The sequence below is a fragment of the Bubalus kerabau genome, chromosome 10 (assembly GCF_029407905.1).
Source record: "Bubalus kerabau isolate K-KA32 ecotype Philippines breed swamp buffalo chromosome 10, PCC_UOA_SB_1v2, whole genome shotgun sequence".
NCBI classification, from domain to species: Eukaryota; Metazoa; Chordata; class Mammalia; order Artiodactyla; family Bovidae; genus Bubalus; species Bubalus kerabau.
The window spans coordinates 75615828-75630203 of record NC_073633.1 but is presented as its reverse complement, the minus strand read 5'-3'; the positions used below and the strand labels follow the sequence as shown (position 1 = coordinate 75630203).

The 14376-nt window shown below is 41.0% G+C and overlaps 2 protein-coding genes across 4 annotated transcripts in view; one reads left to right on the top strand and one right to left on the bottom strand.

Annotated features, from left to right (window-relative positions):
* Positions 1-1947, top strand: part of TIMM9 (translocase of inner mitochondrial membrane 9) — a 16201-nt gene extending 14254 nt beyond the window's left edge. For both annotated transcript variants that reach the window (XM_055538212.1, XM_055538210.1), the window contains one exon: positions 1302-1947. In XM_055538212.1, coding sequence (XP_055394187.1) covers positions 1302-1436 — 135 coding nt within the window. In that variant the 3' untranslated portion in view covers positions 1437-1947. The remainder of the gene's footprint in view (positions 1-1301) is intronic.
* Positions 1778-14376, bottom strand: TOMM20L (translocase of outer mitochondrial membrane 20 like). 2 transcript variants are annotated; one of them, XM_055538208.1, is made up of 5 exons: positions 14179-14376; positions 13961-14004; positions 6432-6513; positions 2746-2888; positions 1778-1913 (listed from the first exon to the last, which is right to left on the bottom strand). In XM_055538208.1, the coding sequence occupies exons 1-5, from the start codon at positions 14303-14305 to the stop codon at positions 1860-1862; spliced, it is 450 nt and encodes a 149-aa protein (XP_055394183.1). In that variant the 5' UTR covers positions 14306-14376; the 3' UTR covers positions 1778-1859. The 2 variants fall into 2 exon arrangements, with proteins under 2 accessions (XP_055394183.1, XP_055394184.1); XM_055538209.1 differs by having other exon boundaries at positions 1801-1913; positions 2788-2888.

Below are 14376 nucleotides of genomic sequence, written 5' to 3'. Positions count from 1 at the left end.
ACCCTCTCCAGCATTTATTGTTTGTAGACTTTTTGATGATGGCCGTTCTGACCGGTGTGAGGTAATTATCTCTTTGCAGTTTTGATTTGCATTTCTCTAATAATGAGCAATGTTGAGCATCTCTTCATGTGTTAGTGAATTTAGACTATCTTTTATATGTTCCTTTGCTCAAAGGAACTTAAACAGCCAAGGACTCTGTGGCATTGAATTGAATGATATCAAATTTAGTATCACAGCCACTCTGAACTATGGCAGACTTTTTAAAGAGAAGATGCCTGGGACTTCCTGAATATTGTTCCACAGCAAAGATTCTTTTTTTTTTTTTTTAATTGGAGGCTAATTACTTTACGATATTGTAGTAGTTTTTGCCATACATTGGCATGAATCAGCCATGGGTGTACATGTGTTCCCCAAAGATTCTTAATAATTAGATTTTAGTCAAGATGCCCAGGCTAGAGAAACTTGACACAGCTCTCCTATCTAACCCTGAGAACTCAGGTTAATTTTGGAAAAAGCAGAGCTTGAATCTGGTGGCTCATATTGCATAGATGGACTCTGAAATCCCAGTTCCAAATCTTAACTTTTAATAATCTCTTCAAAACATTTATGTATTTGCTAAAAGTGACACAAACTTCCTCCAGTGGAAGATGCTGATAAATTTTAATGCCAAGAACTTAACATATTAATATAAACAGCAATCCAATAAGTGTTTGTTAAATAAATGACAAAGTTTGAGAGATGCTAAGTAAAATAGTCTTATTAAAAAGTAAAAAGTTGAAAATTAAGAATTGGGAATTCCCTGGCAGTCCAGTGGTTAGGGCTCTGTGCTTTCACTGCTGACAGCCTGGGTTCAATCCCGGTCAGGGAACAAAGATCCCACAAGCCGCACAACGTGGCCAAAATTATTATAATAATAATAATAGCAACATTGAGAATGGACTTTCTCATTAAAAAGGAACAAACCTGCTACTGGACCTACATTTTGACAATCAGAATAACAGATGGGAATGTGGAATTTCCCTTACTACTGAAACATACCTACAGAAAATCTAGTCCAGAAGGCAGGGAATTACCATTGTTTTTAGTACCTACAAACTGGTAAGCATTCAGTATGTACTAATTTTTATAAATATATGAAGGTATTAACAGTTGAAAGCTATGATCAATTGTGACTTATTGATACCGTTTAATTCTCAAACATATTTGAAGAAAGAAAAGTACCCACTGTTTATTCTTTTAGAATATGTGCAATATTTTTAATTAATATTTCTGTGTTGCCTCTTGGGTCTTTTTATTTCTAGACTACCTGTTCAGAACATTGCTTACAGAAGTATTTAAAAATGACTCAACGAATATCTATGAGATTTCAGGAATATCACATTCAGCAGAATGAAGCCCTGGCTGCCAAAGCAGGACTCCTTGGCCAACCACGATAGAGAAGTCCTAACAGATGGACTTTTGATGAAAGATTGCCAACAGCTATTGCACTGGAAATGAGGATTCACCTGATAGAATCCTCTGAAAGCAGTAGCCACCATGTTAAACCATCTGTCATGACTGGCAAATGGAAACAACTGGAGAAACAAAATTGTTATATACAGGAATAATCAAAATAGAAGGTCTTATTGTTCAATGAAAATAATAAGATGCAACACTTGTTGAGGCCTTAAGATTCAGCAGCTTGGTCACTTGATTAGAAAAATAAACCATTGTTTCTTCAATTGTAACTGTTAATTTTAAAGCAAAATATCATGTATGAGACAGAAGAAATTTTATTACTATAAGTATCACCAAGCAGTTGTTTATACTATATAATTCCATAGCATTCTGACTGGACTGTGGATACGTTGAAGTGTTTTTCAGTCACGATCATCCTCCAAGTATTCCTGTTCATTCATGTCTGCCTCAAATTGCTGGTAAATACATAAAATAGTTACTTGCTAATCATTTTAATGCATGATCCTTTTCTTTTCTCCTTTCTTGTGTCACGGTGGGCACTACACATTCTTATCCTAGCTATATTTTCATATATCTTGAGGAAACATTCCATCTGACACTAGCTTGGGAATGCTTAAGAGTTGATTATTGTGCTTTAGTGGAGACTGTTGCTTTGTATTTTGTTTAAAAGCTGAGAATCCACCATGAATGATTCCAAGTCAGACCAACAGTATACAGTATATTCTCAGCTACTGCATGTGATCAATTGTAATAAAAAGTAAACTAAAGTAGCACCTCAGAGCTAAACAATTCCAAGCATTTGCAGGAAGTTCTGATTAACATATAAGTACACGCAGCAAGCAGTTTGTTAGCCTATATGTTTAAATTTACCAAAGTGATTTCTGTGTTTTGTCATATTGGAAAGTAGAAGTATTATTCTGCTTCGATAATATACAGTTTTCTATGTTCATTCTATAGGCCATTAGGTCATTTATCTAAGAATACCACTTATAGGCCTCTGTTGACACTGCAGTCAGTCAATAACAGAAAGTACAAAAATAAACAATGTTAACTTTAAAGTTGAAATGTTGAAACGTGTATAATACTCAACAAAATATACAATCCATCATAGTCAAAGGAACATGAAAGAAGAAATTTGTTTCATCTTAAGAAAAGCAAACAAAAATTCAGAGATGTTACTCATTTAAAACTTAGGGTCATTCACACACATACTTTGCTATTTTTATCTAATCAAGCCCAACATGGTTATTTACAGTGTTCATTTAACAAAGATAAATATGTGCTTACCTGGCAAATACGGGGAATTTTGTGCAATAGCATCTCAAATACCTTGGGAGGAAGTGTGTGTTTGAAAACTTTCAGAAGTTCCTGTGGTTGCCCACACACCAAAAGGGCATTGCTGAGATGTTCAACCCCCATTCGATGCTCTCCTGAATAGATTGATAAGTTTAGAGCAGGATTTTAAAGTTCCTCAAACATATATTCTACAAATTATCAAGAAAGCACCAAGCATTAAAACTACAAAAGCATATCAAACTAAAGACTATGAACAAATCTCAAAAAGAATAAATAGTATAAACAGGGAAATGTTGAGCTGCCTATTAGATTCACTGTGATCAGGCTGCAGTGTGAATAACTTTCTGACCCAAATTACCATTTACAAGTGCACTCTTGAATTGAAAATGTTCATGTTCTGCAATCTGGGTGTGCAAGAGGGAATACTGAGTTTATTTTAAAAAGGCTGGTGTCTGTCATTAGTGATATGAGTTATTTTTACCTATGTGGTTGATGAAACATTACAGATGAGACATCTTGATATCCTAGCTAAATGAGACTTTCACAAAATAGACTATTATTAAAGAGCTGAAACATGATTTAGTGTAACCATGAATTATGTATCTAGGGGAAGACAGATGAGTTTTAGGATGACTGGCTATAAAATAAGAATGAAAATTTGTGAAGAGTGGACATTAATGATAGGACTTTAAGTTAAAACATGTAATCACTTAATCTCACTACCTCGTTTTAGGAAAATCAGGCAAAGATCAGTGAAATAATTTAAGGTTTCAAAGCTAATTAATGCCAGAATCAGTAATAGCACCTAATTTTCTGAACCTTGAGACTGCAGTGTGCTGCCCCTCTTTCACATGTTTTGTAATAACAAAAGTTGAAATTTTGACATATTTAATATAACTAAGTAGGAAACAAACACTTTGTATCAAACCCTTTAAAGAAAGAAAAAGTGGTAGACTGCTCTCAAGTCGATGGAGCTAACATAACTCCAAAACTAATTAGTTTGGTTAATTAGGTCAACCAACAATTAAATCCAATCAAATTAGCTAATCAGAGATTTCTATTAAAATTTTTGGCTCTGTGGTCCCTCTGGTTACATAGACATAAAAACAACTGAGACAGCCACAGAACTACCTGACAGCAAAGTAGTGAAAACTGGGTGGGCAGTGGTGGCAGAAGTGACTGGAGAAGAATTACAGAAAATCGGCTGAAAAATTACTGCATTAGAACAGTGTTTCTCAACCAGTGTGTTGTAATAACCTAGGGGAGTTTAAAGAATAATAACTTGTATATTACATCTGGAGAAAACCATAATTTGAAAAGATACATGCACCCCATTGTTCACTACAGCATTATTTACCAAGACATGGAAGCTACCTAAAGGTCCACCGACAGGTAAATGATAAATAAGATGTGGTACATATAAACAACGGAATACTACTCAGCCATAAAAAAGAACAAAATAATGTCATTTGCAGTGACACGGATGGACCCAGAGATTATCATACTAAGTGAAGTAAGTCAGAAAGATAAATACACTGTCATATCACTAACATGGAATCTAAAAAAATGACACAAATGAACTTATTTACAAAACAAATAGACTCAAACAGAAAACAAAGTTATGGTAACCAATGGGGAGAGACAAATTACAAGTTTGAGATTAATTTATACACACTGCTAAATACGAAATAGGTAACCAACAAGGGAACTATAGGGAACTATACTCAAGATCTTTTAAGAAAAAAATCTGAAAAAGAATATATGTATAACTGAACCACTGTGCTGTACACTTGAAAGTAACACAACATTGTAAACCAATGATACTTCAATAAAAAAAAATCCTGATACCTGGGTCCTACCCCAGAGATTCTTATTTAATTGGTTTTGGGTTTGGTGGGGATTTAAAGAATAAGCAACCAATGAGAATTTTAGAAATAAAGTAGAAGTATATAACCCTAAAAGTGCTAATTATTTTAGGGGCTCACAGAAATAATGTTATCCTGGAGAGAAAAATTTAAAAACTCAAGTTTGCAATTTTTGTCATCATCTCAATATTTGTAATATTCACCTCTATATTACATGATAGCTCTTAAATAAAAATATAATAAAATTATTTTTCTTTTGATTTATAATTCATCATTTTCCTATCCATATTTATACTGTCCTAATGGCACCCCACTCCAGTACTCTTGCCTGGAGAATCCCAGGGATGGGGGAGCCTGGTGGGCTGCCGTCTATGGGGTCGCACAGAGTCGGACACAACTGAAGCGACTTAGCAGCAGCAGCAGCAGCAACTCAAAAAATGTTAAAAGTGAAAGGTTCTTTGTATTTTAATTGCCTCTATAACAAAGGAGTATACCCAGGGACGGGGGAGCCTGGTGGGCTGCCGTCTATGGGGTCACACGGAGAGGGACACGACTGAAGTGACTTAGCAGCAGCAGGGCTTCATCAAGATTTGTGTGGCCCTTAGTTTATGTAATCTGGGGCCCCTTTTAAGAAAAAGAATATGAAATTAAGAATACAAGATTGGCAGGAACCTTCCCAGAACCTTGAAAGAGGCCCTTGGAAATGAAAGTCCTTAAAGTTTATGTTTCATCACCTTGTATAAAATAACTCCTATTTACGTCGTTTAAGTCAGCTCTAACTATTCATTTTGTCACTAACATTTGTACTGAATAAAAGTACTGAAATTACAAATTATGATGATTAATACGCAATGCCTTTGAATGGCTTTTTCATTTCTTAAAACATTTAAGCCATTGGATTAAAACATTTAAAACATTGGATTAAAAAATATTCGTGGATATTGCTATGAGTTTTCCAGGATTTTGACTTACTTTTTGCTTTTATAAATCCTGGAGGATGTTACCCTCTAAATGCAGAGTGAAAAAAAAGTCTCCAAAAATGACAAAAAAGAGAAGCAGAAATAGCTGTAGGCACTGTGGTATACATGGGAATTTGCAGCACGTGAAAAAAAGACATAAATGGGTGTGGTGCTCATGCATACAACAGTATCATTTATGCTTTACATAAGAAGCCTCAAAACAATTTTTCTGTCTAGTGTTAAACACCACAATAAAGATATTACTATATACAATGTTTATAAAATATTATCTACCATCATTTTCCCTGACAACATTGTGAAGTTTCGCAAATCTATCTTGGTGTATGTGGGGATAAGTCATAATTCAAAACACAATTCATGGTCATTAAGTGCAGGGTACCCCCACAGGTATCATTACACTGAATGATCACTCATAATAATTTTATCATCAAAGTAAGTAAGTATTTTATTAAGAATATGCTTAGGCAGGAAAATTTTTATAAAGAAGTTAATTTTTTTTTTTTTTTACATTTTGATTCATACAACATTTAGTCATTTGGAAAACTCACTTACTTAGAATTTTATCTGACAGTAAATAAGGTGTTCTTGTATTTGGTTTTGCTTCTCTCTGCCCACTTCCAAGACTGCAACATGAACTTAAATACAGACTCTAACAGAGTGGAGCTGGACAGCAATGAAGTGAAAATGCTGGGACAGTTTCTCTAACTGAAGCAAGCTGGTTAACACATCTAGCTAGTTGAAGTTTTTTGACATAAAAATACCAATCCATAAATATTTCTCAAACATCAGTTATCATAAATAACTGCTTACAAAAGTACGTTTACAGTCTTACCTCTGGATAACCAAAGTTCTCCCATTCGTACCTCTTGCAGAAAAAATTCTTGTAATTTTTCATTTTTTGCTGGATCCCACAACTAAAAGAGTCACAGAATATTTAACAATAAGTAACAAATGTAAGGTATATGGTTACTAGCCAAAACTGGGGGCTTCTCTCATGGCTCAGCAGTGAAGTATCCAGCTGCCAACGCCTGCCTGATGCAGAAGACTTGGGTTCGACCCCTGGGTTCAGAAGATCGCCTGGAGAAGGAAATGGCAACCCACTCCAGTATTCTTGCCTGGGAAATCCCATGAACAGAGGAGCCTGGCAGGCTAACTTTTATTTTAAAAGCACATCTTGAATCTAGTCTCTAAATGCAGAATATGACAAATGCAGTTGCTCTTTATATTTAAAACAATTTCTTAAAATGGAGTTATAATTTCAGGCAACTAAAAAAAAAAAAGCAAAAAAACATGGCAGACGGTGGCTGTGATTTGTCACCACGCACATTTGATGGCCTTCCTAGATGGCACTTTGTTAAACCAGCACAGCCACTGCCTGCCAGTCTGCAGCCCGGACAGTTTCATTCTTCAGTTACCCTAATCCTTTGACACCCTGATTACCATTTTACATCAGCTTTTGTACTTTTCCATATATTTTCATGAGTTATATTGTCATTTAGATCTAACAACTCTGAGAAATAAAGTCAGTAGACTAGGGTAATTTCTTAATTTAGCTCTGGTTATAACTGTAAAAAAGTTGAATCCCACCCTCCTAAAAAAAAAAAAAAAAGAAAAACATGGCATATTCAAGTTTGAACAACTTGTAACAACTTCATATTTTACCCAGCTTGCTAAGTACACATAGGAGAAATCCACTGTAACCAACTCTAACAAAGGTAGCTTTCTTTGTATGTTGCAAAACTATTTTCTTGCTTAGAGTATTAACACTGCTTGTTGATTTAGCAAAGGGCATGGTGGGGGTTGACAGGGCAGTTGGTGATATTCAGAAGGACGCTATGGTTTGGTACAGCCTGTTTGAAGAAAGTGACCAGGTTCACAGGATAGGGTCATCACTGGTACTAAGCTAAGAGCTGTCTTTAAAGCTAAAGTGGGCAAACCATGATCAAAGTATCCACTCCACAGTCACTTCAGCTTCAGTCTTTTATATCCGGAGGGTTTTTGAGTTTGTTTTCCCCAAGAATTATCTTTTTTAAAGAGGATGAACCAGCAGATGAGATCATATTTTAAGCTTTTATCAGCAGACATGCTGATGATCATGTCATCAGCACAATCACAAGTTTCTTTTTGTTGTTGTTTTTTTTTAATATAAATTTATTTTAATTGGAGGTTAATTTCTTTACAATATTGTATTGGTTTTGCCATACATCAACATGAATCCACCACAGGTATACACGTGTTCCCCATCCCGAACCCCCCACCCTCCTCCCTCCCCATACCATCCCTCTGGGTCGTCCCAGTGCACCAGCCCCAAGCATCCAGTATCATGCATCGAACTTGCACTGGTGACAATCACAAGGTTCATTCAAGAGATATTTAGTGAACAAGAGCAGGACACTCTAGGAGAGCTGGAGAGGGAAGCAGATCTAGACTCCTGTGCCCATCCCCACGGAGCCCAGAGCCTAACCAAGAGAAAAAATAAGTGTGCCTGAGATCAGTAACACATCAACAACAAAGTCCAGTGTCTTCTGAGGCTCAAAATATTAACACATTCCATTTGGTTTGGAGACCAGGGAAAGTTCCTCAGAAAAGATGGCATTTGAGATGTGGAGAAGCTCAGTGAAAGTCTGATGAAGAAAGAGTACAAGTGGGCTTCCCTGGTGGTCCAGTGGTTAAGAATCCGCCTGTCAATGCAGGGGACACAGGTTCAATCCCTGGTCCAAGAAGATTCCACATCCTGCGGGGCAACCAGGCCTGTGTGCCACAACTAAGGAAGCCTGCATGCCTTGAGCCTGTGCTCTGCAGTGAGAGAACCCACCACAACGAGAAGCCCTCACACTGCAACAAAGAGTAGCTCTCTGCTCCCGGCAACCAGAGAAAGCCCACATGCAGTAACGAAGACCCAGTGCAGCCAAAAAAATTAAATAAATTTTTTAAAGAAGAAATCCTGACTGAGTGGTCTAATTAAAAAAAAAAAGTACAATTGACACAAAATTGCAGGGAAAATCTCAAGTGATCTTACATAGCTGGATTATAATATGGTGAATGAAGCAACAATGATAAATACCAGTTACTGAAGCCCAGCTATGGACTGAAAGCTTTCCATATATTATGTCTAATTCCTAGGAAAAGCAGGCTATCTATATAGAAGGCACCCAAGATGCCAGGTCCATGGTGCGAAGCTAAGTGGGTTCATCTTTCATCTGCAGAGTATGGAGCTACATTACAGAGCTACAGATTACAAGGAATTTACTCTGACAGCATAAGAGGTAGTAAGACAAGTTAGGAAGTTATTATAATATTCTGGGTAAAAGGTAATAAAAGCCTGAAGTAGTGAAGGAGCAAGGGAAACAGAAAGGGAAAAGAGTATGAGATGGTTGTGGGTGGTTTAGTGGCTGAGTCGTGTCCAACTCTTGTGACCCCATGGACTGTAGCCCGCCAGGCTCCTCTGTCCATGGGATTTCCCAGACAAGAATACTGGAGTGGGTTGCCATTTCCTTCTCCAAGGGATCTTCCCAACCAAGGGATGGAACCCCCATCTTTACTGCTAAGCCACTGGGGAAGCCCAGAGTATGAGACACAAAACAGAAAAATAAGAATTGGGGATTGACTGTGGAAGGTGAGGTTGATATTTGAGCGGGGTCACAACAGAGAGCAAAATCAGCATCACAGGGAAACAGGAAAAGGAACACTGGCAAGGGATGAGATGATGAATTTACTTCTGAACACAAAAAGCAGAGGTGCCTACAGAACATCGAAGACTACAGAGTCTGGCAGGCAGGCAAAATCTGGAGACCCAGGTCTAGAGATCTGAGTTCACTTAGTGAGAAGAGAAGGAGCTTCCAGGGGGATGAGGGATTATGCAGAATCTGAGATCAGTGTTTCACAAAGGATGGGCCTAAGGAGCTATTAAAACTGCAGTTTTCTTGGGCTCCACCTAGACCTACCAAATCAATTTCTCTGAGTAGAGCTCAGGAATCTGGATTTTTGATGAGCTCCTCAGATGACTCTTAAATTCTGAAGCCTGAGAATTACTGCTGGCACAACCACTGGGCTACCTCTGACCTCCTAAATCACAATGGCTGGTGCTTGGGTCAAATAATCTGTTTTAACAAATGCCCCAGGTAAATCTAATGCAGATGAATCACAGACCATGCTGTGGGAAATAAAAAGGGCTGGGGTGAGGAAGAACAGAGATCCTGTAAGTAGGAAGAGACATCTCTCTGTGCCTTAGTTTATTCATCTATAAAACTAGAAGAACAGAGTTGTTGTGAGGATTATATAAAAGAACATTTGAAAAATCCTGCTTCTGCCTCTTCCTCATTTGACATAAACAGATCTTTATCATTTCCCTCCTGGACTGCCACTGATTTTCCTGTCTTTGACTTCCCTCCTCCACCCCATACTTCAGAAAGAAATAATTACATCCACTTCCTGAAATAAAGTCACCATCACTGGTTATCCACCACAATAGAAAAATATCAAAACTTTTAAATTTGGCATCAAAGACTTCCACAATAAGACACCAAACTACCACTCAGCTATCTCTTTGGCCACACACTTTAAATATTGCAATTTCAAGGTCTATGCCTCTGCACAAGCTGTTTCTCTCTGCCTACAATAATCATGGCATCTGGTCCCATCACTTCATGGCAAATAGATGGGAAACAGTGAAAGACTTTATTTTTTGGGGCTCCAAAATCACTGCAGATGGTGACTGCAGCCATGAAATTAAAAGATGCTTATTACTTGGAAGAAAAGTTATGACCAATCTAGACAGCATATTAAAAAACAGAGACATTACTTGGCCAACAAAGGTCCATCTAGTCAAGGCTATGGTTTTTCCAGTAGTCATATATGGACATGAGAATTGGACTATAAAGAAAGCTGATGCCGAAGAATTGATGCTTTTGAACTGTGGTGTTGGAGAAGACTCTTGAGAGTCCCTTGGACTGCAAGGAGATCCAACCAGTCCGTCCTAAAGGAGATCAGTCCTGAGTGTTCATTGGAAGGACTGATGTTGAAGCTGAAACTCCAATACTTTGGCCACCTGATGCAAAGAGCTGACTCATTTGAAAAGACCCTGATGCTGGGAAAGATTGAATGCTGGAGGAGAAGGGGATGGCAGAGGATGAGATGGTTGGATGGCATCACTGACTCGATGGACATGAGTTTGAGTAAACTCCCGGAGTTGGTGATGGACAGGAAGGCCTGGCATGCTGCAGTCCATGGGGTCGCAAAGAGTTAGACACGACTGAGTGACTGAACAATAAACAACAATATTCAACAAATATTTGTTGGGTGCCTACAATATACTGGACATTGTTCTAGGCACTGGGGAGACAATGGAGAGTAAAAACACAGACAAGGTCTGCCCTGATGGAGTTGATTCTAATAAACAGAAAGCATTTATCAAATAATCACACCAACAAACACTAATTTCAACCATTTATAAGGGCAGTGAAAGGAGAGGGACGTGGAATTGACCCAGGCTCTGCCCCAGGGAAAGCATCTCCTCTCTCATGCCCAGCCTTGAATACTCCCTCTCCTACTTTCTTTGTCAACTGTACCTTTTTTCTCTATGAGACTCCATCTTGAATCCCCAGAAATCTGTGTCTCCTGCTCTCTACTGCCCTTTCATCAGCGAGCATGAACTACCTATTCTTTCTGGAAAGTTTATCTCACATCTCTCATCACCAATTGCCACTGACACCACTACAGTTCAGGACTTTGATTACCTCTTACCTGAACTGCTGCAATAACTTTCCTTTTCTTCAATCCATCTAGCACACTCCTGCCTGATCTAACGTAACAAGGTTTTTTCCTCCCCTTATTTTAAAAACAATTCCTGCTCAGAAATCTTCAATAATTCCCCCCATTGAATCTGAATTTCTTAACTTCAGGTCTTCAAAGCCTTCCCAGATGCAGGGCCCTTAATTAGCTCTCCAACCTCACCTCCCACCATCCCCAACTGTGACTCCTTTCTTTGTCAAACATTTACTGAGTAGAAGGATCTGCCACCCCCAAAGTCTTCCGTGAAGAACTGCATGTTCCAAAAACAGCCACAGCAATATTCCCAGTTCTGCTTGCACTTCCAAAACCTAGCCTCCTCTAACAAGAGCTGGAGTCCATTTCCTCTGCCTCCAAAACTGAGTGGGTCTCAATGAGGCAGAACTGGCACCACCTGGCAGGCTCATGTTTTCTCTCAAATACATGTATAAATAAATACATATTTAAACTGACCCTTGAACAACATGGGTTTTAACTGCCAGGTCCACTTATATGTGCGTGTTTTTTTTTTTCAATAAACAGTGCTACTGTGCTACAGAATCTGCTGTTGGTTGAATCCTCAGATTTGGAACCACCAATACAGAGGGCCAACTATAAAGTTGTATTCATATTTTTGACAGAGAGTAGTGTTGCTGCCCCAACTGCTTGCTGTTCAAGGGTCAATTGTGTGTATCAACACCCACACAGACACACACAAATATATTACAAACTTGCTTACCTAGTACGACCCTTCCACCATACTGTGAGGAAGACCATGCCACAAAGAGACTTGTGTAGCTGTTCTGTGCAACAGTCCCAACTAAGTGGCAAGCCAGCATAACTGCCCGATATGTGAGGGTGTAAGCCTTCAGATGACTCAGCAGGTAGCCCTGGGGCTGCTAAGTCTGCTAAGTCACTTCAGTCGTGTCCGACTCTGTGCGACCCCATGGATGGCAGCCCACCAGGCTCCCCCATCCCTGGGATTCTCCAGGCAAGAACACTGGAGTGAGTTGTCATTTCCTTCTCCAATGCATGAAAGTGAAAAGTGAAAGTGAAGTCGCTCAGTTGTGTCTGACTCTTTGCGACCCCATGGACTGTAGCCTACCAGGTTCCTCCATCCATGGGATTTTCCAGGCAAGAGTACTGGAGTGGGTTGCTATTTCCTTCTCCAGGGCATCTTCTTGACCCAGGGATCGAACCCAGGTCTCCCTCACTGTAGGCAGACGCTTTACCGTCTGAGCCACTGGGGAAGTCCGTGGAGCAAAAATGTGATATCCCCACCTTGCCCAACTCAAACTGAAGATTCAGGAGTAAAATAAGATAAAGTTTTAAGCTCTAAGATGAAAGTAGCAATAGGTAAGCAGAACATCTCCATGATAACCTTGCCCTGAAAGTGATCCTCTGCCTCTTCTGTGCTCCTGATGTTGTTGTTTAGTTGCTAAGTCACGTAGGACTCTTGCAACTATAGCCTGTCAGGCTCCTCTGTCCATGGGATTCTCCAGGCAAGAATACTGGCGTGGGTTGCTATTTCCTTCTCCAGAGGATCTTCCCCACCCAGGGATTGAACCCGGGTCTCCAGCATTGCCAGGCGGATTCTCTACTACTGAGTCACCAGGGAATGGGAGAAGGAAATGGCAACCCACCCCAGTATTCCTGCCTGGAGAATCCCGTGGACAGAGGAGCCTGGAGGGCTGCTGTCCATGGGGTCGCACAGAGTCGGACACGACTGAAGCAACTTAGCATACATGCATGCGTTGGAGAAGGAAATGACAACCACTCCAGTATTCTTGCCTGGAGACTCCCAGGGACAGAGCAGCCTGGTGGGCTGCCGTCTATGGGGTCGCACAGAGTCGGACACGACTGAAGCGACTTGGCGGCAGCAGCAGCAGCACCAGGGAATCCCCTGTGCTCATGTTACATGGGGCATGTTCTTTCGCCATTGCTAACCTCTGCCACACTTAGAACAGTGCCTCACATGGGCATCGACTCAAATGCGAGGCGCTCAAACGAGCATCAACCGCATGAAAATTTCACAGAACAGCCCAAGAACGCTCTGTTTGAGAAATGAAGTGAGTTGGTTAAGTTGGACCAATCACCAAGATAATTGTGATTATCCTTCAAAACGACTGATCAAATTCAATTTTGGAGAAAAAGAGGATACATCCTGTCTCTGAGCTAGAAGAAAGGCCCCGTAGAAGAGGAGTGGGCGGTACAGCACCATACCGGGCCGGGCAAACCTGGGTCTCTTTTTAAGTGTCTGGTGTGGCTCAGGACCGAGCGACTGCGCACGCACGCGGCTCAGGAAGGGCAAAGGCTCCTCTTTCTTCTTTTTTATAAACTAAAAGAAGTGCCTTTTCCTACCACGTTATTACTGCCTTTTCACGATCCCAGATGGTTCTCCCTTCCTTCCTTCCTCCCGATGTCGGACAATAAAAGCTAAATATTGCCCGAGCGGAAGCGGGGTGAGGGCAGGCATCGAGGCAATGGGAAATGGCTGCTCAGGAAACCGCCAGGGACCCTGAGGCCGAGCCGCTACCTGCACCGGCGGGAAGTTACTCACTGTAACGCCACCTCAGCGTCGCTAAAACACTTCACCTGGGCGCCCCGTCCCTCAGCCTTTCGCAGCCGGGCTCTTCTTCCTGCAAACACAACGTGGCACGTGCTGGTCGTGAGCCCTCCAGATGCCTGCGTGCGCCCCGCGGGCCCTTAGGCGGTGGCGGCCCCCGCGGCCCGGCCTCGTCCCGGGGGCCCGGTCAGCCCCACCGCCGCCCGCTCAGCCCGGCCCGTCGCGCCTCCGCCGCCGTCTCACTCACTTTCTCTCAGGCGGCGCTTGAACGCGGGGTCGCCACGCCGGCTCCGGTCGAAGTAGATGCAGTAGCCAAGGAAGGCGATGGCGCCACAGGCAGCCAGGAGGCCGAGGACCGTGCGGACGCAGGGCATCCGGCCGCGGGCGTCCCACGAACCGAGCGTTGGGCGCGGGCCAGCGAGCGCGGGGAGGCGGCCAGCCGGCA

Bases quoted from the DNA above. Each gene is read 5' to 3' on its own strand.
- TOMM20L (XM_055538208.1), bottom strand. From the start codon at position 14,305: ATGCCCTGCGTCCGCACGGTCCTCGGCCTCCTGGCTGCCTGTGGCGCC. The intron at 2,889-6,431 runs GTAAGACTGTAA...CAATCTATTCAG, and splicing joins AGAACTTTGGTTATCCAGAG to GAGAGCATCGAATGGGGGTT. The intron at 1,914-2,745 runs GTAAGCACATAT...TGTATTTACCAG, and splicing joins AAATTCCCCGTATTTGCCAG to CAATTTGAGGCAGACATGAA.